This window comes from Pinus tabuliformis, chromosome 4_1 (assembly GCF_031772625.1).
Source record: "Pinus tabuliformis cultivar Carrire ecotype Pingquan chromosome 4_1, CPIR1, whole genome shotgun sequence".
NCBI classification, from domain to species: domain Eukaryota; kingdom Viridiplantae; phylum Streptophyta; class Pinopsida; order Pinales; family Pinaceae; genus Pinus; species Pinus tabuliformis.
In genome coordinates, this window is record NC_142303.1 from 423538458 (window position 1) to 423566251 (window position 27794).

The following is a 27794-nucleotide window of genomic DNA, read 5'->3' on the forward strand; positions in this document are numbered from 1 at the left end:
GCCACATCATCATGTAGGCTTATGAACCCTAATCGCTGTGACTCTTCACCCTCAATGACTTGTATAAATACAAGTGCCCTCTCTCCTTCTCTCATTGGTTTGTACAACTATTGGGCAAAGCTTCTCTCTCTCACACGTGTGGTAGAAGGACGAATTTTCTAGGTAAATTGCAGGGCTGAATTTCAGGTTTGAGCACTTTAACTCATCCTTTGATTGCGACTTTTGTGGGAAAATTTCGTTTTTGGCAGGCTGTACAGTTTGGCATAGGAACTCAGAATTTTTGGGCACTTTGACTGCAGTGCTGATTGCAGGGTTGACCAAGTTTGACCGTAGTTTTTAGGACTGTTTTGGGCTGAATTTGACCACCTTATCAGGCCAAATTTGTTTGGGTTTGACCGAGCTTCAAGAGGATTGTTTGACTGCTGCATTGACCATCTTTCACTTTCTGGTTAGGGCTGAGTTTGACTGCAAATTTGATAGGGTTGTTTTGACTTTGATTTGGCAAGTCAATTTTGACTTTTGGACTCTCTCTCTTTGTTGAACATTTGATATAATAATAAGAAGAATTGATCAAAGGGTTTTCCCCACATTGGGGTTTTTCCTTGACATTCGCCAAATTTGGTGTTCTCTTGTCTTGTCTTGTCTTTTGCATTTTATTTTATTTTCTATCTACAGTTATTGTCAATGTGATTAGTGTGATTGCTATTGGAAAACTAAATTGAAATTGTCATTGGGCTGCGAAAGGAATATTGAAGTAATTGTTCTAAGCATAGAACATACCATTGTTAACTAAAATTAACACCTTATTTGCTAAAAAACATAAAATATTTAAATTTTAATGAAAAAAATATATTGTAACGATTCCAAACCATTAGGGACAAAATATGCAAACTGTTAAAATTGGCAACTAGGGCCAATCTCCATGTGGGTCATCTTATTTATGATAGGTGATATTTTTCTTGGATCCCTTTCATCGAGAGGTGCAGGATTGATCTAAAGATCATCCGATTCCGATAAGTATTCATGGAGTTATGAATTTATTTGCGCTATAAGACAATCTGTCAAGGTCGGCTAGCGACCAAATAAACCCCCCACATGTGCTCAACGTTTTAGTATAAATATAGGTGGCCTTCAAGTCATTTCAACACTTGGGATCTCTTCCTCTCTCTACTTGTCTTTAGGTTTTAGTAGGGGGAGAGATCCTAAGGAATAACGTTGCTCTGATCTAGAGGGTAGAAAGTCGGAACTACTGGAAAAGCTGGAAAAGCCAGAAATGCCAGAATTGCCGGAAATGCCGGAAAAGCTAGAACTACCGGAAAAGTCGGAAATGCTGGAAACGCTGGAATTGCCAGAAAAGCTAGAAAAGCTGGAACTGCTGGAAAAGCTGAAATTGCCGGAACTGCTGGAACTGCCCAAACAACGGGAGCATCTGTCTTCGAAGGAGAGCAACATGCAAGGGACAACTAACTAACATTGGGACAGTTGTATGGTACTTAGCAGCAAATACACCAAGCATGCAATGTTACAACTAGCATGCAAGGGACAACTAGCATGCAACAACAAACATGCTAAGGACAATAGGCATGCTAAGGACAACAAGCAAGCAAGGGACAACAAGCAAGCAAGGTGCAACCAACACATAAGTCAGGATAACAACATGGTGTAGTAGTGGCACATGATGCAGTACAGTGATGGGTACAGTCATGATTAATGAAGTGTGATGAGATGCAACATAGTGATGATGGGTGCAGTATGGTGCAACGCGGTGAGGTGCAACATGATGACGAAATGCAACACAACGATAGGTGAAGGAGTCACCTTGGAGAATTAGTTGAAGCAGCATGTCTTCAACTAATCTCATGTATCTTATTCTTAGAGATGATCTATGCTTTTATCTAGATAAGTCAAAGTGTTGACTTCTGTTGTAAACATACTATCTCTCTCTCTCTCTGCTTAACTATTGAAGAACATATAAGAAGTATTGATCAAGGGTTTCCCCACATTGGGGTTTGTCCCTGGCTAGCGCCACATCTTGTGTCCTCTTGTCTTGGCTTGTCTTTTGGGATTTATGTTTATGTTCTATCTGCAGTTTACTTTAATGCTGATGTGATTGCTAATCTGGAAAAGCTATGGAGCTAACTGTGAAAATTGAAATAAATTGATTTAAGCATAGAACATTCCTAAAATTAACATGGTATCAGAGTTGAGGTGAAGACAATGCCCAAGCAAGAGGGAAAGAGCAATCACTGAAGACAATTGGGAAAGGACAAAAGGATCAGTGGATTCATCATCCCTCTTCAAATTCACCAAGGGTGAAGTCGAAGCAGAGAATATTATCAAAATGGCGTAGCGGAATATGGCCTACCTAAAGATCACTTCATTGGAAGACCAGATCTCAGGGTGGAAGGAAAGGCAGATAACTAGTTCGGCCATTATGCAAAGGAGTGTCTGAATGGCAGGGACACATCACTTGATGATGATAATAATCATTCCAGGGACATCTTCAATGATCAAAGGAATGACAGGTAATGCAGGTCATCAAGGAAATGGCCGACTCTTCATAGGATGCAAGGAACCCCAGGTATGAAGAATCAAATGTTGTTTCTGATAAGATAAAGAAGCGTCATCTTGTATTGGCCCTCTCCTTTAGATTCTTTGGGAATCTGGCTTATAGATTGTAGTGCTTCAAGGCACTTCATCGGATAGATAGTTGCACTCTCTATTTTGGTAGAGATAGAAACAATCGTGGGATTATACTTGGAGCCGATGACACCTATCTCGGAAAGGGTGTAGGGAATGTTAACTCTCAATTGAATAAGGGTAACTCGATTCATTTACAGAATCTCTTTTATGTACTTGATCGCAAAAAGAACCTGGTGTCCATCTCGGAAATGGAAGTCAAAGGTTTCAGGGTGGCATTCATCAATGGAAAGGTACATGTTAAAAAATATAATTTTCTTTTTTTTATACCACATGGTGAATTGGTAACTGCCTGGCCTAATCTAGGGGAGACCAAGGATCAAACCTTAACGCTGCCACTATAACACCAAGAGCATAACCAACCACCTGCAAATCAGTTATACTAAGTTCCTATGATTTTAGCAAGAGCAGACTCAACGGGAAAGGGGAATCCGCCCCTCTAGCCGCCACCACAGCAGGTCAATGTACTCAATGAGATTTGAACTCGGTCTGCCTGGGCATCGCCCATGTGACTTTACCGTCAAACCACACATCACTGTACATTAAAAAAAAGCAGTGAAATTTGTGACTTTCCCGAACGACTTGGAGTCGTTGAGAGACCTTCTTATAAGGGTCCTCCATGTTGCATGCATTGAGCTTTGGGAGCTCTAAGGGGCTTAGGGTACTTACTAGAGCAACATACGACCACAGGGCGACTCACCCTCCCCTGGTGGTGCGCTATGAACAGGATGATTATTTCTCCTGTGGGCCGGGATGATTAGTTCTCCTGTGGCAATTGTGGAACAGGATGATTAGTTCTCCTGTGGGCCAGGATGATTTGTTCTCTGTGGCGACTATGGAACAAGATGATTAGTTCTCCTGTGGGCTAGGATGATTTGTTCTACATGGCGACTATGGAACAGGATGATTAGTTCTCCTGTGGGCCAGGATGATTAGTTCTCCGTGGCATCCACTGACATGATGATTCGTTCTTTTGTGGACAGGATGAATAGTTCTCCTGTCGAGGCATCCTACCCATGTAGTCTGGGACTCATGGGAAGCACCTCTCATCTGATCAATGAGCAGGAAAATGAGGAGAGGGACCATAGTAGTACTATCGATGGACACATTGCTGTATCTACCGTACTCCCTATGCTAGGATGACCTTCATTGATTTGGGATCAGTATGAGTGCTTTGAGACACTCTCTTGTGACATTGATCTGGGATCAATATGAGTGGTTTGAGACACTCTCTTGGATATTGATCTGGGATCAATAAAACTGGCTTCGGGACAATAAGAGTGATGTGACACACTCTCTTCAGATGAAACTGACTTCGGGTCAGTATAGAATGGTATGAGACATTCTCGATCAATTCTTCTTCTTCATGGTTCAGCAGAGCAGAGCAGAGCTTAGCAGATCAGAGCAGAGCAGAGCAGTGCAGGGCACTAATGGCAGAGATAGGACAGTTGGACATATGGATCAACGGATGGAGTTCTCCCTAGTTGAGAGGGAGTGTTAAAATTGGCAACTAGGGCCAAACTTCTTGTGGGTCATCTTATTTATGGCAGTTGATATTTTTCTTGGATCCTTCTCATCGAGAAGTGTAGGATTGATCTAAAGATCATCCGATTCCGATAAGAGTTATGAATTTATTTGCGGAGTTGTCTTTAAAGAGACTTTTTGGAAGCTTTTCCGGTGGGTTTTTCCGGTCAAAATCCGGCAGCAATTTATTGAAATCGCAAGTTTGATAGCTAATTTCTGCACAATCAAAGCGTCCCAGGGGTTTTTCAGGGTGCTGAATCCAAATATGCAGTTAAAAAACCATTTTAAATAATACAAATCAAGATTTAACCTCAATTTTTTCCGCCGGATTCCGTCACCGGAATCTCCAAAAAGTCGCACTAAAGACAACTCCTTTATTTGCGTTATAAGACAATTCGTCAAGGTTGGCTAGTAACCATATAAACTCCACATGTGCTCAACGTTTTAGTATAAATAGAGGTGGCCTTCAAGTCATTTCAACGCTTGGGATCTCTTCCTCTCTCTTCTTGTCTTTGGGTTTTAGTAGGAGGAAAGATCCTAAGGAATAACGTTGCCTTGATCCAGAGGGCAGAAAGCCAAAACTGTCGGAATCGTCAGAACTGCATGAAAAGCCAGAAATGCCGGAACTGCTAGGAACAGCCGGAACTATTAGAGCCACCGGGAACAGCCGGAATTGCCAGAACTGTTGGGAATTGCCGAAACAGTCGGAGCATTTGTCTCCGAAGGAGAGCAGCATGCAAGGGACAGCGAACTAACATTGGGATAGTTGTATCGTACTTAGTAGCAAATACACCAAGCATGTAATGTTACAGCTAGCATGCAAGGGACAACTAGCATGCAACAAGAAGTACACTAAGGACAACAAGCATGCTAGGGACAACAAGCAAGCAAGGTGCAACCAACACATAGGTTAGGATGGCAACATGGTGTAACAATGGCACATAATGTAGTACAATGATGAGTACAGTCATGATTAATGAAGCGTGATGAGATGCAGCATAGTGATGATGGGTGCAGCATGGTGAAGCGCGGTGAGGTGCAGCATGATGACGAATTGCAACACAACGATAGGTGAAGGAGCCACCTTGGAGAATTAGTTGAAGCAGAATGTTTTCAACTGATCTCATGTATCATCTTCATAGAGATGATCTATGCTCTTATCTAGATAAGTCAAAGTGTTGACTTTTGTTGTAAACGTACTATCTTTCTCTCTCTCTATCTGCTTAACTATTGAAGAACATATAAGAAGAATTGGTCAAGGGTTTCCCCACATTGGTGTTTGTCCTTGGCTAGTGCCACATGTTGTGTCCTTGTTTTGGCCTGTCTTCTGCGATTTATGTTTATGTTCTATCTGTAGTTTACTTTAATGCTGATGTGATTGCTAATCTGGAAAAGATATGGAGCTAACTGTGAAAATTGAAATAAATTGCTTTAAGCGTAGAACATACCTAAAATTAATGCAAACTTTGCTCATGTATATACCATGTAAGGGTGGATATATCAAACTTTCAAAGTGACACTAAGTGCAATACATATCAACAACAAAATACATAATCGATGAGGTTCTAAGCTGTGTATAAAGTCCTAAAAGGATGCTACGAGCTATTGGCTACTACATAGTACATAGTGCAAATCTTTGATCAACGTGATCAACCATCAAGCTCATCACCATTGCTAGAAATGGGATCCCCAATAGGAGCTACAAAACCATCCTTTGTCTTAGAGTGTTTGAATTCCTTAGACTCATCAAGGACAACTGCAATTATAGCAGTAGCACTAGCAGAAGCACAAGCTAGATGAATTGCACAACTAGTGCTTGCATGTGTCGTGCCTAGTGTTACATTGATGCTTACTTTTTGCCAATGAGCGGATCTGAATCAAAACCAATCCCCACCAACTGTAAGTCATCAATATCAAAATTAAGATCAAACTCTCCTTCATGAGACTCCTCTACCATTCTTAGGTTGGACTAATATCGTCAAACATAATGGGATTTGTATCAGGTCTTCTATACAACAATCAGTTGCACCTTACTTAGAGGCTGCGTTGCGTGAAGATGTTATCATTTAATTGTTTTTGTCCCAAACATTTTCTTTTCGTGTGAATTCACTCAAAGATAGATTGATTGTGCTCACATCGAGAAGTATTGTAAGCTTGTTTTAGGACTTGAATTTCAAACTTTTGGATTTGAGGACATTGGCAACCAAATGAGTCCCACCGATGTGTTGCAAACACAAAGTTAGTTCAACAAATTAAATTGTGACTTTGGCTAAAAAATCAAGTATTTAAAGTTTAAACAACCACTTAAAAACTTTGGGATTGCTTACTTGTTTAGTTCATATCTCTTGCAATATTTGCTAGGATATCGCCAAAGGTACTCATGGCTCTAGTGAAAGAACTAATCTATTGATGTACCTCTAGCTGCTTTGTCTTCTTAGGGACCATGTACTTCAAAGATTTGTACAAATATATCTTTGACCTCTTTAGTTTGATCTTCCCCTAACTGAGCTTTGAAATGATACCTTGGGTTCAAGAAATATCTAGTTGCATGTATAGGGCAATGGAGTTGATTGTTCCATCTGTTATCGATGATCTCTTAGATAGGCCCATATTTTGCTACCTTATTCCTTTGCCTAATCCATGGCCTCATAGATGTAACCTGTGGCCAATTTTTCCCCATCCACCAATATATTCAATCCCTTAAAAAATGAGCTTACCAATTTTCATAAACTCTGTTGTTTTTTTCAAGAAAGTGTTCGCAAAATCTTTCCTTTAGATGTCTTTCCATCTTGTTTGCGAGCCAATTGAGATCCATTCCATTCATCACAGGAAAACATTTCTTTCAAGTTCTATGCTTTGGAAAGGAGAGATTCTATGTTTTGGAAAGGAGAGATTGCAATGTGAGTGAGTTGCAAAATTTCTGATGACAGGCCTAACAATATTTTTGTCCCTCATGGTTTTCCTCATTAGGTTCAATAGCCATGAGTGGCTGTAAATATATTTAGTGTTGGATTTGGCATGCTCTACATTGTTCATGATCCACTATTGTTTGGCCAATGTCCTCAAGCATGTGGTCTATCTGATGCATTGCACATGGGGTCCAAAATATGGTCTTGTATTTTGACATTACCATCTTACTATCAAAAATATAGTTGGATGCATTAATTGCGATGATTTGAACAACATTTGCCTTACCCACTATAATATCGATCTCATCCAAAAGTTGAAATATCATGTTTGCATCTTTCGCTTCATTAGATGCCTTTATCGATTTCAAAAACATGGTTCTATGAAGCGAAGAGGTAAGGAAATTAATGATTGTACAATTCTTTCCATTAGTCCATCCATCTAACATGATGGTACAACCTGCTTTGGCCCATGAATCTTTAAAATCCTTCAAGCATCCATCTATGGACACAACCTCTTTTTGCAAAAGAGGCCCCCTCAGGTCATGCATACTAGGGATTTTAAAGTCCTTTCACATAGCGAGGATAGAATCCCACATAGGTTGGTAAGGAGGTAAGTGGACAACATTGGCATTGAAGGGGGTATCTGCATCATACCACCATCTAGCTATGTATTCAAAAGCAACATCTTTGTGTTGCTTCTCTCAGAGGTTATCTAAGGCGGGCTCAGTTTGACTTGGTTGAAAGGCACTAGCAGAGCAGGGAGACGTAGAATAACAGTGAATGTTTTTCTTTTCAGGCTGCGTGTCAGGAGGGGGAGGAACATAATGGAAGATGTCCATAACATTGGAAGAAGGGATAGAGGAAGAGCTTTGAAATTTTTAACACTAGCATATGCTCTCATTGTAGCCAGTTGCCACTTCCTCCCTATATCATCATTTATCTCCCTTTTCCTAGCCTTGTCTTATTCAAAATTTTCAAACTGATTTGCAATTCCAATCTAATATGTCCAATCACCTCCTTTGGTCCATCACATGGTGAAATTTGCCTCTTACACCAGCCAAGTGCTATTTCAACTTATGAATCTGCACACACTTTGTGTTTCTTTCAATATTTGAAATACATTGGTCGATCAACAATATTAGCATGGATCCATGCATGTTCTTTGATTCTGGGGGCCATGGTATTTAAATGGAAGTAAATCTTCAAATTCAAATATGCGACGTTTCAAACCTTATCTTAATATGTGAAGTTTATATTTCAAAAAGTTGAAAGTACAAAACTTTAAAAAGAGATTTTAGATCTATAATTTAATGAGGAAAAAACAGGTACAGATTTAACTTTTAAGTATAAGTTCTAAACAATGATGAATGGTTATCACACTGTCGTTTGCAGCAGCTAGAGCCGTCTGTGCGCCTCCTCCCTTGGTGTTTGGCCTTCATGATCGTGCTTACCTATGGTGCTGCTCCTCTTGACAACAGTCCTTTCTGCCGTGGATGCCCTCGGCTCCTTCCTCCTTTGCATCCCCTGCTGGGCCTCTCCTAACTTCATTGATGCCTGATCCCATGTCTCCCTGTGATTTGCTAGCATTAGATCCAGTCCTAAGATATTTCAGAGCTATCTAATTCAAGAATGTTGTGCTTCAGCAGTCTCTTGCCTATTCTTTCTCTATTCTGGTTTGTGAAGCTCCCTCCATTTCCATTCTTATTGGCTCAAAGGTTGATGAGGAAGCAGATTTCCTCAGATCTGGCATGTTGGTTTTCCATTTCTTTGGGTTTTGGCCGTGGCTTCCAGATCCTCACATGCCTGGATTGTGAAAAATTGGCTCCCTGTGATCAAGCAAGACATTTTTATCCACCATTGTCCAAAGGGTTTTTTGTTACTGAGTTTGAAAGTGTTGAAGACAGGGATCTAATCTTTAACTGAGGTTCGTAGTTTTGGGGTAATGTCGATCTGTGCCGGAAGCCTTGGTATCCCTCTTTCGATCGGTTGACAGAAGCTTTGACCTCTACTCTTGTTTTGGTGCGTATTACCAATTTGTCGCTGCATCTATGGGATCCAACTTAGGAAAGTTCCTTTTCTTCTCTTGTGAAACTCAACGGAGAAGTATTGTTACTTGTACTAAAATCTGTATAGAAATGGATTACAGTCTCGGGTTCCCAGCTGAAATGATTTTCATTGGCTAATATTTTTCCTAGACTCAGAATTAGATAATGAGTGTCTCTCCTGGCAGTGTAGGGCATGTTTTATACAGGCCATATAGCTGCTCATTGTCCAAATGGGTTAAAGAATTGTAAAAAGAAGCAGCAAAAATCAACCTGGTGGGTAGGTTCCTCTCAGGATCATCAGCTAGTTTGTTATGAATAAAAATAAAAATAAAAATATAATAATAATAAGGAATAGTTAATTAAATAGTAATTAGTTAATCAAGAGGCATGTCCCTAAAGACATGACCATTCATGAAAGGGTACCTGCCTAGGTATAGAAAGCAGGCCCTCATTTGTAACTCAATCATCTAACTTGTATTCAAATATTCTTCTATAATATATTATTGTCCTATCAGGGATGTTTATATATTTCAGATCTTCTGAAGTAGTCTGCTGCGTATACAAACTTTGTTCCTTACATAGTTCTATGAGATAAATCTCCTCCAGATCCTCCTCTGCCTCAAGTGATTCCATATTGTCAAGAAAAACAGCAAGATCAGGTTTCTCAATGTTTGTTGAAAGTGGACCAGGTCTCACAGGACTTGGGCCATGAATCCCATGGTAAATCAAGCGCTCAGACAATGAAAAGCTGGGCAGATCATGTTGATGAAGGCAAATTTCAAGAACAAGAAGATTCCTCAGCACAAGATACTACAGGTCTGGATGAACCAGCAAGCACTTCACCTACTTCAAAGAAGCTTGGACAAAAGTAGGGAAGAAGAAGAAGAAGAAATCTCTAGTAGAAGCCCACCCAATGGTTACAATAAGTCATATCTGACAACCAGATTAAGCATGTATTGCTTTTGTCTACTGTTATGTAATCAATCTGTGGGAATGTATTGAGGCCAGAAATGTTGGACTGTAGCTCCTTTTAAGTATTTGGCAAATTAAGTCAGGTCAGAAATGTTCTTGGGCACGTTGACAGAATCTGAGTCAAAATTTTGGCAAGATGGAATTTTTTGATGTAACCCTGCTGCGTTTTGGAGATTTTGCTCAATACAATTCTCCAGTTGATGTTTAAAAAAAACTGTAAATTCTATATATGGTTTATTTAAGGCTGCTATCAGTGACTGATTTTTTTCGTTTGTTATAAAATTCCTTGGTAACTAATTAAGTTTTCGTCTAATTAGCAACAATTTATTTTGTGCAACTTTAACTTGATGCCAATCTTGGTTGGGTGTTCTCTTAGGGTAGCAGTTACAGTCCAGCAAAAACAATAGGGCTTCTCCATTACACAATCATAATAGTTTGTAAGAGATTTTTGTTGATGTAATCCTTTGGGCATTCAATAATTTTTTAGTTTTTGCAAGTTTGTAAGGATTTCAATTTTTTCCACCAACTTAAATCCATTTTTTTGCAACAATTCATTGCTTTGCAGTCTTGTTCAGCGACCTCTTAATGGCAAATGCAAATGAGGCAGTGGCAAAGAAATTAGGTGAGGGGAGAGTTTGAGGATAATAAAAATGCAACTTAAGCAAATATGAAACAACTGAAAATCAAGGGATTTCACCAATTTCCATCTGTTTTGCAAATCAGTTTTATGCAAATCACATGACACAAGGTCGTCATGGGACACGAAAATCAAAGTATCCAACATGGGATGTGTTGACCTTGGAAATAAGGCATGCTGGACAGATATATATATCTGTGTGTGTGTAAAATCATTGAGTACTTCCATGGTACCTAAGGTAAACCCTAGAATCTTCAAGACTAAAGGCAGTGGACAACAGGGATCAAAGCTGTTACAATGATATACTCGTTAAGAGCTCAACATGTCACTCGCCAGAATTGAATGTGGGTGGGGAGGATAACAATCATTCCTCCCAACCACCCGGGCTAAACGAGACACTTTCTCTCTCTCTTTCATTATATATATATATATATATATATATAGACATAAAGACCTAAATTTTCCTTGAAATAGGAAATTACAAAACACTTGGAATGTCTTAAAATCTCAATTTTACCCTCCACTTGCACAATGAGAGACTGTGAGAGCTCTTTCCCTATAGCTGAAAGAAAATACCAATGAAGAACTATTTTCTAGAGTAGAATGCACGGGACACTTCTAGGGCACATGTTTAACATGTATATATGGTATGGTCTCCTAGCATATCTGTGTTCGATATGTGGAGTACAGAATTGGGACCCCAGTTGGATGTGTCCTGTCTCTTAGGTTTAATGTGAGAAATGAAACACAAAGATGACAACATGCTTGTCTCACCACAAATCAGAATCTACTTTTGGACGAGTTACCCAAATATATATATATATATATATATATATATATATATATATATATATTGTTTTAATTTATTTATTTTTCCAAGTAAAAAAGCAGTATATTTGATATTTGTGGCAGAAATCAAACTATCCATCGTCTAAGATGCAGGGCTACTGATCAAATTTGCAAACATTTTTGTCCTAGCAGCTATTCTACATATTACTGTCTACCACAAACAGTCTTAGATATTCATTGAAATCAACCAGTATCTTTTTGTATCATTACATAAAAGGAGCTTCACAAGGACCTTTCTATCTAGGTGAGGTTCACAATCTATCAAAAGTGTGAAGAATGGAGTCACTTAAATCTTTATCGCAAAGGACTTTGAGATGATATTGTCTGGTTGATACCTTTAATATTACCATCAGACAGGACCCTTACAGTTTCAGTGGAGTAGAACTTGACTGCCAGAAATCTGAAATAGATTTCGGATATACATGAAAAATGACCGAATTGATACAAGCCCATATATTGCCATGTATGTTTTAATATTAATTGTATACATGATGAGTGAAAGAGTGTGCATTAACTATAGAACATTCTATATATTTTGAATTTCAGCATTAAACATCAATTTTATTTTATACAAAGTTATGGATTATAACAGGGTGAGCTGCAAGAGGATTGATATTCCAGTTTTCTCATTGCAAGCAAACCAACAGTTTTTTAATGAGAAAATATTAACAATATGGCTGAGGAATATTCTTTTTATAAATGTCCTTCAGAAAACATTATAAATCTTGTGTCTCTGTTTTTTGACTTGTTTTTTTTTTCCATTTATGCAGGTTGGAGACAATGTTGGTGATTGTGCAGCTCGTGGTGCAGACCTTTTTGAAAGTATTGCTGCCGAGGTAATTAGTGCAATGATACTTGGAGGAACCATGGCTAAGCGATGTAAGATTGAAGGTAAGTGCAATTATTTATGTCACTGTAGCATCCCTGCATTCAGCTATGTGATTGGAAAAGAGAAGCCTCTTTAGATATTTTGAAGTTTGCTTTGGGGGGCTCTGAATATTGTTAACCTACACTAGTTTATCAATTTCATGAACTCTTGCTTATATTAGAAGGATGGAAGCTACCAAAATCACTATTGAGGGCTTTTTGTTCACGAGCGATTGGATTGTACCACAGCAACTATGTTGCATGATTTCTAGGTACTGTATGCTGGAGACATCATTGAACTATCGACACTCTTGCTAGTGTTGTGTGACTTAGTTGTCGGTAGCTTATGATGGTAACATCTTTGAATTGTGTGACTTGTGGGGTACCTTGGTAGTATGGCAGGTCCTTCGGTCCAGTCATACGTGACTTAAATGTATAAGAGGTTGCATCCACATCTGTGGCTGCAATACTCAGAAGAAACAATCTAAACATGAAATATATCACATGAATTAAAAGTATGTAGGAAACTTAATGATCTAGATTCTACTTGACGTCATTATTGAGCTGTAATATGGAAATAACTATTTGAATATAGCCGATCAGTGTGAGCTTCAATGCCCTTTTGTTTCCATTTTTGTCTTCGTTGAATAAGCATGCCACAATGGAGGTGGATCAGTGTGAGCTTCAATGCCCTTTTGTTTCCATTTCTCCTCTACTTCCTCTTTTGTTTCTGCTTTCTCCTCTCCCTCCTCTGATTCCTGTGCATCCTGTAATACGGAAATAACTATTAGAATATAAGGTGGATTGTCCAAGTCGTTAGTGCTATCTATCTCATTAGACTTTATTTATAACAGAACTTTTGTTTTAAAAGAAGGCTTTGGTTGAACCATCCATCAGGTTAATACAAAATTTAAAAGGAATGCCTTGCAGTCTTTCCTCCTCCCATCGAAGTACTGAAAGAAGTGAAGCCAGTTTTTGTTCCTACTAATACTCGTTTTGACAGTCTTGAATACAAGAATAAATTCTTACAAATTGGTTACATAATTGAAGCTTAAACAATGCATGATAGTCTTTTGGAGGATCATCAGAAGGAATTCTTGATTCTGCTTTATTTTCTCTCTGATCCCTACTTGACTTTCTTCCATAGTCAGAGGAGAGGAGGGGTGCGAGTCTTTCTTCAGGACCCTAGTGAGCGAAAGAGATTCATTTGTCTTAGTTGAATAAGCATGCCACAATGGAGGCAGATCAGTGTCAGCTTCAATGCTCTTTTGTTTCCATTTCTCCTCTACTTCCTCTTTTGTTTCTGCTTTCTCTTCTCACTCCTCTGATTCCCATGCATCCTTTTTTCTTCCTGTACTTCTTCCTTTGCTTCCCACACTTCCTTCTTGTCTGCCGCTTGCTTCCTCCTCTTCTGTCCCTATTGGGTCATAAATCTCTTGATCTGCGTGGGACTTGGGAGTATTTGCACCACCTCAAGGAGTTATTCTAGATTTAGGATCTTCTGGTGGTTTCTGTTCCCCTTCATTTGCCTTTCCTTGATCCTTTCAAAAACTTCAAAATTTGTTGCTCAATGTGGTTGGCCCTGTTTGGTGGATTTGGATGTTGTGGCTCCTTATTCTGGAACTTCTGCATCCATTAGCCACCTTCCTAAACTCGATATTCTTTATTCAGCAGTTGCTTTGGGTGGAGCTGCTCTGGTTGGATTTTTGGGCAGTTTTTGGAAAAAAAAATGACCATAAAGATGCTAGGCATTGCACTTTAAAAGAATTTGCTTGTAATGTAGGGCTTACTGTTGGCCCCACCCATTTATATTAATTTATAATCTCTGGGAGGTCCTTCTCTAGATTTACCTCCACAAATATTTGTAGGAAAGAGAGCAAGTTTCCTTTTGGTTTTGCTTTGTCAATAAATCGGTCCAACTTGTTCGCAACGTGTAATGTCCCCTATTGATTAATCACCCACGGAAGGACGAAGTAGCCTATCCAACCTTGTAGACTATAGTCATTGGTAAAGGGGAAAACCCAATTATCCATTGTTTGGGGCAGCAATGGGTAAATTTTGGGGTAGTTGGGGCAAAGAAGCCCAAATTGGGGGTTGCACATGAACCCCTCACATTTGATTAAGGAGGAGAGAACCCCACGAGGAAATCAATAAATAAAGGAGAGCTGAGATCACATTTTCATCATCAATTTGGATTGGAATATCTTTGATTTTCTCAAGCCTGAGCCTCTGAGAGTTTTAAGACCCCCCCTTCTTGATTAGTTTTGGTGGAGGTGATCCCACCCTAGCTAATCCTTTTTAGTTTCGGTGGATCTTATCCTACCCTACCTAGACACTTCATTTACTTGTTTTGGCACAACATATTCTCTTTCGAAGCAACACGTATTTGTTTTGACTTGCATGAAGAAGATATTCAGTGGATGTTTTATTTGGTTAGCAAAACCTAGTGGCGGAAGTCTTCCTTGTGAATTTGATTAAAAACAGACCCTCTATAATGTATTATATTGGATACAAGGCAAGGGCTAGCGAATGCCCTAATACTGACGATAAGACAAATTTACACAACCATTAAATTTTTGGACAGACGGTCAAGGTTCTCCAAAAAACGGTCCTGAGATAATCTTAACGGTTCTTTGTTTGTGGGGTGGCCATTCTTATCCCCCTTGGGCACAGTGGATCGTTCTATGGTATCAACGTGCATTTAGGGCACAAAATTACACGGTAGACATCTTTGCGGCACTAGACAAGAACAACTAACTTGAGTCTGCGGTCAAGCCTTCTAAGGGCTGTGGTCATCTATTGGAATAGCTATCAAACCTTACTACAACTAGTCGTTCAAGTGTGGCAGTATTAGGACTTCTACACTTTGGATTGAGGCCTCCTCCAATAATCCTGAGTCAGCCTGCGCTTAAACTAAGTTCCCTAAGGTGGAATTAGGGTATTTGCGCAAGGTGTCTTGCGACAGGCACTATGGCCCACTCGGAACATGCTCACAGCTGGTCAATGACCCTCCTACGGTACCTGGTCAAGGTTTTGTGCAACATGATTTTGGAACAGCAAGCATGATTGTAAGGACAATTAGATTTTTAGTTAGTAGAATGTCCATAGTATAGAGTCAAGGCTCAGACTCCTATACAGGAAACTCAAAACAACACAATAGGCAGTGAATTAATACAATAACGCTTGAATTGGATAGCACAATGCCGATTTATTAGATTATTGCAAATCAATACTACATTGGTGAATTGTTGGGTGAAAACCTTCATTGTTCATTGGGCAGTCAACCCTAGTTTATTTTGATTTGGTTAAAGAATCACCTTACTGTGGAAATCTTTATATTCATGCATAGAATGTCACCTACTGTTGTATGAATGTGCATTGTTACACAATCTTTTCTTTTGATTTATTTGGAAAAACCCTGGTCACAGTAGATCCCTAAGGGTAAAATTTCTTTAGGGCACTGACAATGTCAGTGCTTTCATCCTAGAAAATCAAAGGGAGATGAGGCACATGGTACAGTCCCCAGTTCACTGGTAAGTTGGTAACCCATTAAAATGTTTGATTCCGCTTCTTTTTCTATTTGTTCTCAACTTGATTTCCCTCCCCTTGTTGGTGGGGGGACAAAGGCACATGTCTTTCTTCAAAACTTTTGCAAAGGAAGGGGAACTAAAAGTTTGAAGGTCATGTTTCCAGTTTATCTTTGTGTCTTCTTCTTTATCTATCAATACCTCCTCTTGCTTCTTTTCCTCTAATTCCCCGTCTACTTTTGTTTCATTCTCTTGGGTTGTTGTCAATCTTACCCCACATAGGATCATTTTTGTAATATTTGGAACTGTTTTCTCAATTTCCTCTTGAACATCAATTGTTCTAGTTAGAACGAGTTTTTGGAGTATCTGTCTCTAATCTTTCCTCTTTTGCTTCTTCTTGGTCTTCAAATATGTTGATGGAGGAGTTGGATAGGTCTGACAAAGGTATTTTTGCGGGCTACCACTCACTTGGGTTACCGCTCACTTGGGCTACCTCTTCATGCGTCTTGTAGATACTTGTTTAAATGATTTTTGCTCATTAGTGTTCTGAGAAATTAGAGCTTGCTTCAAAAGGGGTTGTGTTTCTTGAATTCTTTTGCGGTTCTTTGCAGCAGAGTGTCCACATTCATGGCAGGAGTTACACTTGAAAGGGTTCTGGTTGTAATCAAGGGCTTGAATATGACTCCATCCTTCCAAACTGTTTATAGTAATAGTTATGCTGCTGTCTAATTATGTTGCAAATCATTGGTGTACTGTAATTTGTGGATTGGATTGGTTGATGATGCACTGTTGAATTATTTAGTAGAAATTGTTTAACACGGTTATCACAATAGTGCCATTTACAAATCACAGTTAAGAGAATTGAAGAGTTATTTTGTGAATAAAATTTCAGTATTTGAAGGTCATGTTTCCAGTTTATCTTTGCATCTTTCTCTTTATCTATCAATACCTCCTCTTGCTTCTTTTCCTCTAATTCCCCGTCTACTTTTGTTTCATTCTCTTGGGTTGTTGTCAATCTTACCCCAGATAGGATCATTTTTGTAATATTTGGAACTGTTTTCTCAATTTCCTCTTGAACATCAATTGTTCTAGTTAGAACGAGTTTTTGGAGTATCTGTCTCTAATCTTTCCTCTTTTGCTTCTTCTTGGTCTTCAAATATGTTGACGGGGGAGTTGGATAGGTCTGACAAAGGTATTTTTGCGGGCTACCACTCACTTGGGATACCGCTCACTTGGGCTACCTCTTCATGCGTCTTCTAGATACTTGTTTAAATGATTTTTGCTCATTACTGTTATGAGAAATTGGAGCTTGCTTCAGAAGGGGTTGTGTTTCTTGAATTCTTGTGCAGTTCTTTGCAGAGTGTTCATATTCATGGCAGGAGTTACACTTGAAAGGGTTCTGCTTGTAATCAAGGGCTTGAATATGACTCCATCCCTCCAAACTGTTTATAGTAATAGTTATGCTGCTGTCTAATTATGATGCAAATCATTGGTGTACTGTAATTTGTGGATTGGATTGGTTACTGTTGAATTATTTAGTAGAAGTTGTTTGACACGGTTATCACAATAGTGCCATTTACAAATCACAGTTAGAGAATTGAAGAGTTATTTTGTGAATAAAATTTCAGTATTGATTTATATCTTTGTTGCATATTCTATACAATGTTTTTTGTTAAAATCCCTAAGGTAAACTAGGGAAAAAATATCACTGCTCCACTACATGAACCATAAATTTTATAAAATCATCAAGTTAACCAGCATTGTGGATATTTCAGATTTGAACCAGAAGTGATGTTTAGAAGCTCAGGGTGCAATAGGCAATAGAAGGGTGAAATTTCAGGTCTCTTCTCAACCTTCCCCTTTGGGGCATTGACAGATACCATTGAGACTAGCTTGGCGATGTTAAACCATACATTAGTTCATAGGCCCTGGTTCCAAATAATTCTAGTGCATGCACCCTCCGCCCGTCCGATTACCTCCTAGTTCCAAAAGAGCGACCAATGACCTATTCAGAGTTTCTTTGCTTCTACCCTGGATGCTAGGAGTATTCCTTGCTCCTATATCCCTTGCAAGATCATATGGCTAGACCCAATGTTGGCTCGCGGGGCCTTTGATAGTGAGCAAGTGCTTAGTTTGTCTTTCTCACCATCAACAATCAAAGTCAAGAGCTCTTGATGTCTTTAACTCCATCACCTAATCTTCCTATCCTGGTCATTTTTTTTTGACAAGCTATTGATTATTTTGTATTGTGCCACAGTGTTTAATATGCATGTCGTGACAACACTACAATTTGTTTGCTTCATTCTTTATGCGATTTTCAACATTTCTAGGAGTTGCACTTGCACTCCCATATTGGTTTCATGCTTATTGTGCTCTTCTTCAGTGTCATTGACCTACGTTTGTCCATGTGTCAAACACTTGGATGCTTGTCCATGTGTCAAACACTTGTGGGACATGTGTCTTATTCAAGACATATGTCCTGGGAATGTGTCCATTGCATCTTGACCTAGGTATTGCTCCCCCACATTTGACACTTCATTGTCTCCCCGCTTCTTCTCTATGCCCTTGGATGCTTGTCCATGTGTCAAACACTTGTGGGACATGTGTCTTATTCAAGACATATGTCCTGGGAATGTGTCCATTGCATCTTGACCTAGGTATTGCTCCCCCACATTTGACACTTCATTGTCTCCCCGCTTCTTCTCTATGCCCCCCCCTCCCTCCTGTTTAGCTCCTTTTGACACACCTTGCCCTACCATTCTATTTGATGATTGTCTTGTAGATATCTATATCTCTTGTTTGTTGATTTGTTTTACATCTTCTCAACTTCTCAGCACAAGTTTAGTTGAGAATAGGCTCATTTGGGATTTATTCTTTATTTTTATCCTCAAACCATACAACATTCCTCTAGCGCCCCCAAGATTAGTATCTATCCCATGAAAAATTGGCATGATTATGATTAATGTCACACAGTTCAGGTTCTAATTTGGGTTTGACAATGATTAAGTTCGTTTCGAATTCAAATTTTGTAATAAAATTTGATTGAGGTCTGGGATTAGTTGAAATATATATCTATATCTATATATATATATATATATATATATATATATATATATATATCTATATATATATATATATATATATATATGAATATGAATTTTATTTATTTATTAAATGCATTATATATGAATAATTTTAATAATAATAATACTACATACTATTATTGTTTAATAAATATCATTATTCATTTATAATATTCATTATACTTAAATGATGATGTTAATAAATTTATGGTAAATGTAATTGACAACTCATTCGCCAAATATTTGTCGTAACTTTGATGGAATATGTTTAAACATCTTATCGTTTCATATTAAATAAATAAAAAATTAAAACATAAATAAATATATTATTAAACCTAAACTATCCCAGTGAGCTTCAACATGCTTGTGTCGATTTCTAAGTAACACATAACCCTTCTATTTGGATTTTCATGTTATTATCGATGCCGAGGCCAAAATGCTATGTAGGCTTCTAACCGTCCCTTTTAGTTTTTCAACTCACGTGTAGGGCACGCATTTAACCACTGTATGGAGGTTCGAGGGTACATGTATAAACTTTACTTTTGACTGCACACTTGATGGCTGTATGGTGGTTTGAAGGTCTGACGGTAAAACTGAAAATTGAATAGAGTGATTTTGAATCGAAACATCCGAACATGTCGAACTTGAGCTGAACTTGAGTCGAATTTAAAAGTTGCTTTTAGGTTTGTCGAAATTTGAACACTAACGTTCAAGTTCGACGAACCATGTGACTTAGACTACGATTATAAAGTCCTCCATGGGCAATTCTGATTCATTATTCCTCCTTGGATTTTGAATATCTTCTCAATGTCTCATTTTCTGTGAAAAGCAAGTGTTTCTTTATGCATGTGAGCTTCATGATGCCCTCATTTATTGGTATAAGACTTTTTGGCATCTTTTTTTGTCTAGATGTATGCTTCTCCCTCATGGATTTTTAGATTCTTAGTCCATGTATTCCTCTATGACAACCCTTATATGATATTTTGGGGCATCATCCTATCCATACTCCATGCCCCTTCCCCTTGTCATATTTTTTTCATGGAGACTTGAGGAGTGTCAGTGCAGTTATGAGCAAGAATCAAGCTGTTGATGAGGAGGGCTTCCATGTCGAATTCCTTAAAGATGGTAGTCACCCACTTGATAAGCATATTGTTGATTTATTTGATCATGTTGCTTCTTTAGGGTTTCATGTGTCTTAGTCTCACTATGTCATTCACTTTATTTTTAATTGGGTGCTAGCTTTGATCTAAACCATCATGATTAGACATTGTTAAAATTGGAAACTAGGGCCAAATTCCACCTTGGGACAACCCATTTGATGGAGATGATGATTGCATTAAATTCCTCTTTCCGAGAGAACCAAAATTGATATAAAGATCATCTAATTGGATAAGCAGAAGTGTGATTTTGAATTTATGCCCACACATGTTCAAATTGTTCGGGGTGGCCACACCATCATGTAGGCTCATGAAGCCCAATGGACATGACTCTTCACCCTCAACGACTTGTATAAATACAAGTGACTTCTCACCTCATTTGGCATCATCATCACTCACACATTCTTCTCTCTCCTTCTCTCATTGGTTCGTACAACTATTGGACAACTTCTCTCTCTCACACGTGGCAAGAAGGACGAGTTTTTGCATTGAATTGCAGGGCCGAAAATTTCAAGAGTTGACCAAGTTTGACCAACATTGACCAAGGACTCTTTGACCTATTTTGACTGCGATTTTTGGAGGGTTGTTTCTATTTCTCTAGGTTGCATTTTTGGGCACAAAAATCAAGAAGATCTGGATAGTTTTACCAGTGCTGACTTCAAGTTTGACTACAAACTGGACAACATAAAATTACAGCAGATTCTCTCTCTCTCCTTTGACTGCATTGTTTTGAGCTAATTTTGATCAACAAGGCCAAATTTGATTGAGGTTGACCAAGCTCAAGGAGGCAAGTTTTACAATTGTGTTGACCATCTTTGACTTTCTGGTTATGGCTAAAGTTTGATTGCAGTTGACTGCAGAATTGTCAAGGTTGTTTTGACTTTGATTTGGCAAGTCAATTTCTACATTTGTACTCTCTCTCTCTATTGAACATTTGATATAATAATAAGAAGAATTGATCAAAGGGTTTTCCCCACATTGGGGTTTTTCCTTGGCATCCGCCAAATTTGGTGTTCTCTTGTCCTGGCTTGTCTTCTGCATTTTATTTTGTGTTCTATCTACAATTGTTGTCAATGTGATTTATGGTTAATGTGATTGCTATTGGAAACTAATTTGGAGAATTGTCATTGGGATGTTTAAAGTACATTGAAGTAATTGTGCTAAGCATAAAACATACCATTGTTAACTAAATTTAACATGGTATCAGAGCACAGGTGAAGACAAAACCCAAGCAAGAGAAAAAAAGGCAATCAGTAAGAGAGGTCTATGAGACAAGACTATTGGACTAATGGCTACTACATCTTACTTCAAATCTGATGAGATATTTGCACTGATTGCTTGATATACCAGTATCTGATCGATTATTAGTCTTGCTACCTCTTAAAGATGGAGCCTACATCAAATGGATGTTAAAACTCCTTTCTTGCATTGTCTCGCTTAAGGAGGAAGTCTACTTGGAACAACCTCAAGGGTTCGAAGTACAAGATCAAAGGACACACGTATGTAGGTTAAAGAAAGCCCTCTATGGGTTGAATCAAGCCCTTAGGGCTTGGTATGAAAGGATTGATAGCTATCTTATGATGCTGGGAATTACAAGGAGTGATGCTGATCCTAAGCTATACTTCAAGGTTGAAAAGGACTTGCCTCTCATTTTGGTCCTTTATGTAGATGATCTCTTTTTGACAGGTGCAGACCCTCTCGTTTATCAATGCAAGAGGGAATTGGCTTCCAAGTTCGAGATGAAGGACTTGGGTCTGATGCACCACTTCCTAGGCTTGGAGGTCTGGCAAAAGCCAGGTGAGATTTTCCGTTCACAAGGAAAATACATTGTGAAGTTGCTCGAGAGATGCGGGATGGTGGATTGCAAGTCTGTGTCTACTCTAATGGAACTCAACTTTAAGAAAATGTGGAAGTGCTACTGGGCCCGAACTGGGAAATTCTTCTGAGTATCAACAACTTGTGGGGGCCGGATGTTCTTGGTAAACTCCCAATTGGATATATGTTTTGATGTGAATACATTGAGTTAATTTATGGTGAGCCTCATCACATACATTGAATTGTTGCTAAGAATCTCTTGAGATATCTCTATGGCACAATCAACTATGGATTGAAATGCACTGTTGGGAATTTGAGGCTATATGGATATACTAATGCTGAATGGGCTGGTAGTGTGGTGGATCGAAAGAGCATATAAGGATGTTGCTTCTAATCAGAGTCTGTTTCGATTTCATGGATGAGCAGGAAGTAGAAATAAGTTGCTTTAAGCACCGCTGAGGCCGAATACATTGCATCCAGTATGGCATGTTGTGAAGCTATATGGTTGAGGAAGCTCTTCAGTGAGCTATTTGAGCACGTGTTGGATACCATAGTGAAATACTGTGACAAATAGAGTGGGATTCGCCTTTCAGAGAATCCTGTGTTCCACGACTGCTCCAAGCACATTGATATTAGGGTCTCTCTTGAGTTGGACGTTGAGCTTTGGGAGCTCTTGGGGGCTTGGGGTACTTCTTGAAGCTATGAGAAACCATAGGGTGAGTGGTTCACCTTCCCTATTGGTGCTCTGTGTATAGGGTGAGCGGTTCACCTTCCCCTGTGATACCCCATGATGACATGTGTGTAAGGTGAGTGGTTCACCTTCCCCTATGATTGACATATGCATAGGATGAGTGGTTCACCTTCTCCTGCTGATGCCCCAACATACACCCTACCCGTGTAGTCCTGGACTCATGGGAAGTACCTTTCATCTGGCCAATTACCATGTGCTTAATGATCGTGTCTCGATTCTAGGACGTGTGATGGATTTTTGCCTTTCGCGTAGCTATAAACGTGTGATTCGACCATTCTAACTTCACCAAAGTCATTGTGGGTTTGCTGTGGGTGTGTGAGAGCTAAGAGAAAACGGCATGGGAGCATTTTGGAGGCGATTCAAGCAAGAGGTCAGTGCATATTAGATATTTCTTACACAAATTCTCATTCATGATACAAATTCATTGATTCAAACATAGATCTTCATATAGATGTAAGTTTTACAAAGTAAGATTATGCATACAAACACAATTGTTACATAAATGATAAATCATAATACATATTCATCAATGATCTAATAGGAGAAAGACAAGATATGGTATTTTTCTCATTAAGTCATCAAAATCAAAATGTGTACAGTGTTACATAGTTATTAGCAATGCCGATGACAAATAGAAATAGAAAATACAAAACAACTACAACCCTGAAGGCAGTAAATAGCTCATGAGTCATCAATCCTCATAATCAAAATCATTCTGGGGGGTCAATGTCTCTGTGTCCGATGCTCGAGTCCCTGTGTCCTTCGTGTCCCCATGTCAGGTGACTTAGCTTGTAACTTGTTCCTTGAATCTTGCATCCATGCTACTTGTGATGTCTTAATCAAGGGTGCTCCTCTTTGACCACTTGGAATATTAATAAACCCCTTAAATGATACTGTGCTCTTTTCCCGGAAAGAGTACTCTACAACATAACAAACTCACTTGGAGGATGAACACTCCTATAAGCTTCAATGTTCTTGAAATCAATACTTGTCTGATGTGTGGCTATCTTAATGCAAGCTGTCCTTGCAGAAGCTTCTCACTTTTCTTGTAAGTGTGTTGAATGTCCATATAAGGATGATGACTTTTGCTTTCAAACATGTATAGACTACCTAGGGATTGTGAAAGAGACTTTCAATGGAGAAACATTCACAATAATATATAGCAGAGCGACCCAAAAGTGAAATATTGCCACATGTGCAATAGTGCCTCCAAATATGTGAACTTAGCAAATCAAATAGACCTCCAAATTAAATGTCATTCAACGTGAATAAAGAAAGGTGAACTTTCATCAACACTCTGATGTGTGATAAACAAGATGAGATTGTCAATGTAGAAATATGCACAATAATATATACCGAAGTGTCCTAAAAGTGAAATATTGCCACATGTGCAATAATGCCTCCAGAGTCCAAATATGTGAACTTAACATTGAAATATACATTGAAAGTAAATATCATTCAACATGAAGAATGAAAGGTGGAACCTCCATCAACATCTCTCCAATGCATGATAAATAAGATGAGGTGAGAACCCATAACTTGTACCAAATTCCCAAAGTTTGCATCTGCCGGCACAATGCTGTTTAAAAGAATGCTTTCGAAATTGCAAAAGGAACTTGCATTTTCAGGGCATAACACAACATTGACTTTTCCTGATGAATTGGTCATTCTTCTCCTGGTTTGTATACTTGTGTCAATGTCTGCAATAATTTGGTTCTCTGGATGATGTTTTTGGACAAATTAAAAAACTGTCTTCGGTGCTTCGTCTATTCTTTGGCAGTTCTTTGTCTATTCTTACATCAATTCTATCCACAACATTGCGAAGTATTTTATTGGAGCATTTGTAAGGTTTACTTCTTGTTTAGTATCCAACGAAGATTCCTTTGTCTACTCTAGAATCAAAATTTCCTAATTTATCGTCATTTAACTTCACGTAACATTTGCATCCAAGAATTCTGAAATACTTAATTGAATCTGGCTTGCGCTTCCATAGCTCATATGGTGTCTTGTCACTATTAACTCAGAGTTGTGCACTGTTCCCGATGTAAACTGTTGCAACAACTGTGTCTTTCCAAAACTTATGTGGTAATTTTGCTTCTAGCGTCATTGTTTTTGCTGCTTCTCACGCTGATTTGTTCTTTCTTTCTATGACTCCATTCTGTTGTGGAGTTCTTGCAACTGAAAGTTGTCTCTTGATTCCATATTTCTCACAAAATTCATTAAAGTCATCTGAGGTAAATTCACCTCCTCTGTCTGATCTTAAACATTTGATTCTAAGATTGCTTTCATTTTCAAGTAAGGCATTTTTCTGTTGGTAGTTCTTTTTTTTCTTCCAAAACCTTTCTCTTGATTTTGTAGGACAGTCTCGTGCCATATGTCCATAATTGTTGCATTTGTAACACTCATCTCATCATCTTTGCTTCAAAAAATGAGATAATCCACATTCATGTGTAATTAATAAGCTGTCTTTTTCCATCTTGATGTAGAGATTGTTGTCAACATCCGCTCTTTTGGAACCTTCTTGTTGCAGATAGTGGTCTAGCCTGGCATACCAAGCTCTTGGAGCCTGTTGTAACCCATAAAGATCTTTCTTCATTTTTCACACATAATTTTTATTTTCAGAGAAGTCAAAATCTTCTGGTTGTTCGATGTATACCTCTTCCTTTAAATATCCATTTAGAAAGGCTGGTTTAATATCTATCTGAACAACTTTGAAGCCTTTAGTACGTGCAAATGCCAAAAACATTCTTATCGCTTCTAATCTGGCAATTGGAGAAAAGGTTTCTTCCAAATCGATTCCTTCAATTTGTGCATAGCCCTTGCATGTCTTGCCTTATTTTTAATAACTTGTCCATCTTCATTCATTTTGTTTTTGAATACCCACTTTGTCCTGATAATGTTTTTGTCTTTCGGTCGTGGCAAAAATTCTAGGTTCTTTTCTCAATTTGATTCAATTCTTCTTCCATAGATTTTACCCAATGCTGGTCCTTATTGGCTTGTCACTTGTGCAAAGTCCTTTGGCTCTATTTTGGATATCAAGGCAAGATTGATTTTTCTTGGTGAACTGGTCATTCTTCTCTTGGCTTGCATGCTTGCATCAACATCTCCAATAATTTTGTTCTCTAGATCTTCATTCATTTTGTTTTTGATACCCACTTAGTCTTGATCACATTTTTGTCTTTCATTCGTGGAACAAGTTCCTAGGTTTCATTTTTCTCAATTTGATTCAATTCTTCTTCCATAACATTCACCCAATATTGGTCCTTATTGGCTTGTGCAAAGTCCTTTGGCTCTATTTTGGATAGTAAGCCAAGATTGATTTTTCCTGATGAATTGGTCATTCTTCTTCTGGTTTGTATACCTGTGTCAATGTCTGCAATAATTTGGTTCTCTGGATGATGTTTTTGGACAAACTTAAAAACTGTCCTCGATGCTTCGTCTATTCTTTGGCAATTCTTCGTCTATTCTTACGTCAATTCTATCCACAACATTGCGAAGTATTTTATTGGAGCATTTGTAAGGTTTACTTCTTGTTTAGTATCCAACGAAGATTCCTTCGTCTACTCTAGAATCAAAATTTCCTAATTTATTGTCATTTATCTTCACGTAACATTTGCATCCAAAAATTCTGAAATACTTAATTGAATGTGGCTTGTGCTTCCATAGCTTATATGGTGTCTTGTCACTATTAACTCAGAGTTGTGCACTGTTCCCGATGTAAACTATTGCAACAACTGCGCCTTTCCAAAACTTATGTGGTAATTTTGCTTCTAGCATCATTGTTTTTGCTGCTTCTCACTGATTTGTTCTTTCTTTCTATGACTCCATTCTGTTGTGGAGTTCTTGCAACTGAAAGTTGTCTCTTGATTCCATATTTCTCACAAAATTCATTAAAGTCATCTGAGGTAAATTCACCTCCTCTGTCTGATCTTAAACATTTGATTCTCTGGATGATGTTTTTGGACAAACTTAAAAACTGTCTTCGGTGCTTCGTCTATTCTTTGGCAATTCTTCGTCTATTCTTACATCAATTCTATCCACAACATTGCGAAGTATTTTGTTGGAGCATTTGTAAGGTTTACTTCTTGTTTAGTATCCAACGAAGATTCCTTCGTCTACTCTAGAATCAAAATTTCCTAATTTATCGTCATTTATCTTCACATAACATTTGCATCCAAAAATTCTGAAATACTTAATTGAATTTGGCTTGCGCTTCCATAGCTTATATGGTGTCTTGTCACTATTAACTCAGAGTTGTGCACTGTTCCCGATGTAAACTGTTGCAACAACTGCGCCTTTCCAAAACTTATGTGATAATTTTGCTTCTAGCATCATTGTTTTTGCTGCTTCTCACGCTGATTTGTTCATTCTTTCTATGACTCCATTCTGTTGTGGAGTTCTTGCAACTGAAAGTTGTCTCTTGATTCCATATTTCTCACAAAATTCATTAAAGTCACCTTGAGGTAAATTCACCTCCTCCGTTTGATCTTAAACATTTGATTCTAAGATTGCTTTCATTTTCAAGCAAGGCATTTTTCTGTTGGTAGTTCTTGTTTTTTCTTCCAAAACCTTCCTCTTGATTTTGTAGGACAGTCTCGTGCCATATGTCCATAATTGTTGCATTCGTAACACTCTACACTATACCTGGATAATGGAGCAAATGAATTATGATTTCTGTTATTGAAGCCATCATTATCTCTGATTCTGTTGTCTACGAACTTATTTCTAGAGGTCTGATGAGAACCTCTTTCATAATCATTTTTCACATAAGCTTTACAATCTTTTGCTAGATGTCCAAAATTTTTGGATGAATAACCATGATCAAGAAAAATAGTTTGATACATGGCTATGTATGATTGACTTAATGGAACAGTTCTTCTGGAGTTGCTCTGCTTTGGAGAAGATTGCTGGTCCTTGCCCCTTGTCATATTGCTGCCTGCATTGTGAATGGACTTCTT

The 27794-nt window shown here is 38.4% G+C and overlaps 1 protein-coding gene across 1 annotated transcript in view; it reads left to right on the forward strand.

Annotated features, from left to right (window-relative positions):
* LOC149176114 (pyrophosphate-energized membrane proton pump 2) overlaps nt 1-27794 on the forward strand; it is a 58381-nt gene that overhangs the window by 21676 nt on the left and 8911 nt on the right. Inside the window, exon 8 of the mRNA XM_089419871.1 lies at nt 12407-12527. Within this exon, the coding sequence (XP_089275997.1) occupies nt 12407-12527 (121 nt within the window). The remainder of the gene's footprint in view (nt 1-12406; nt 12528-27794) is intronic.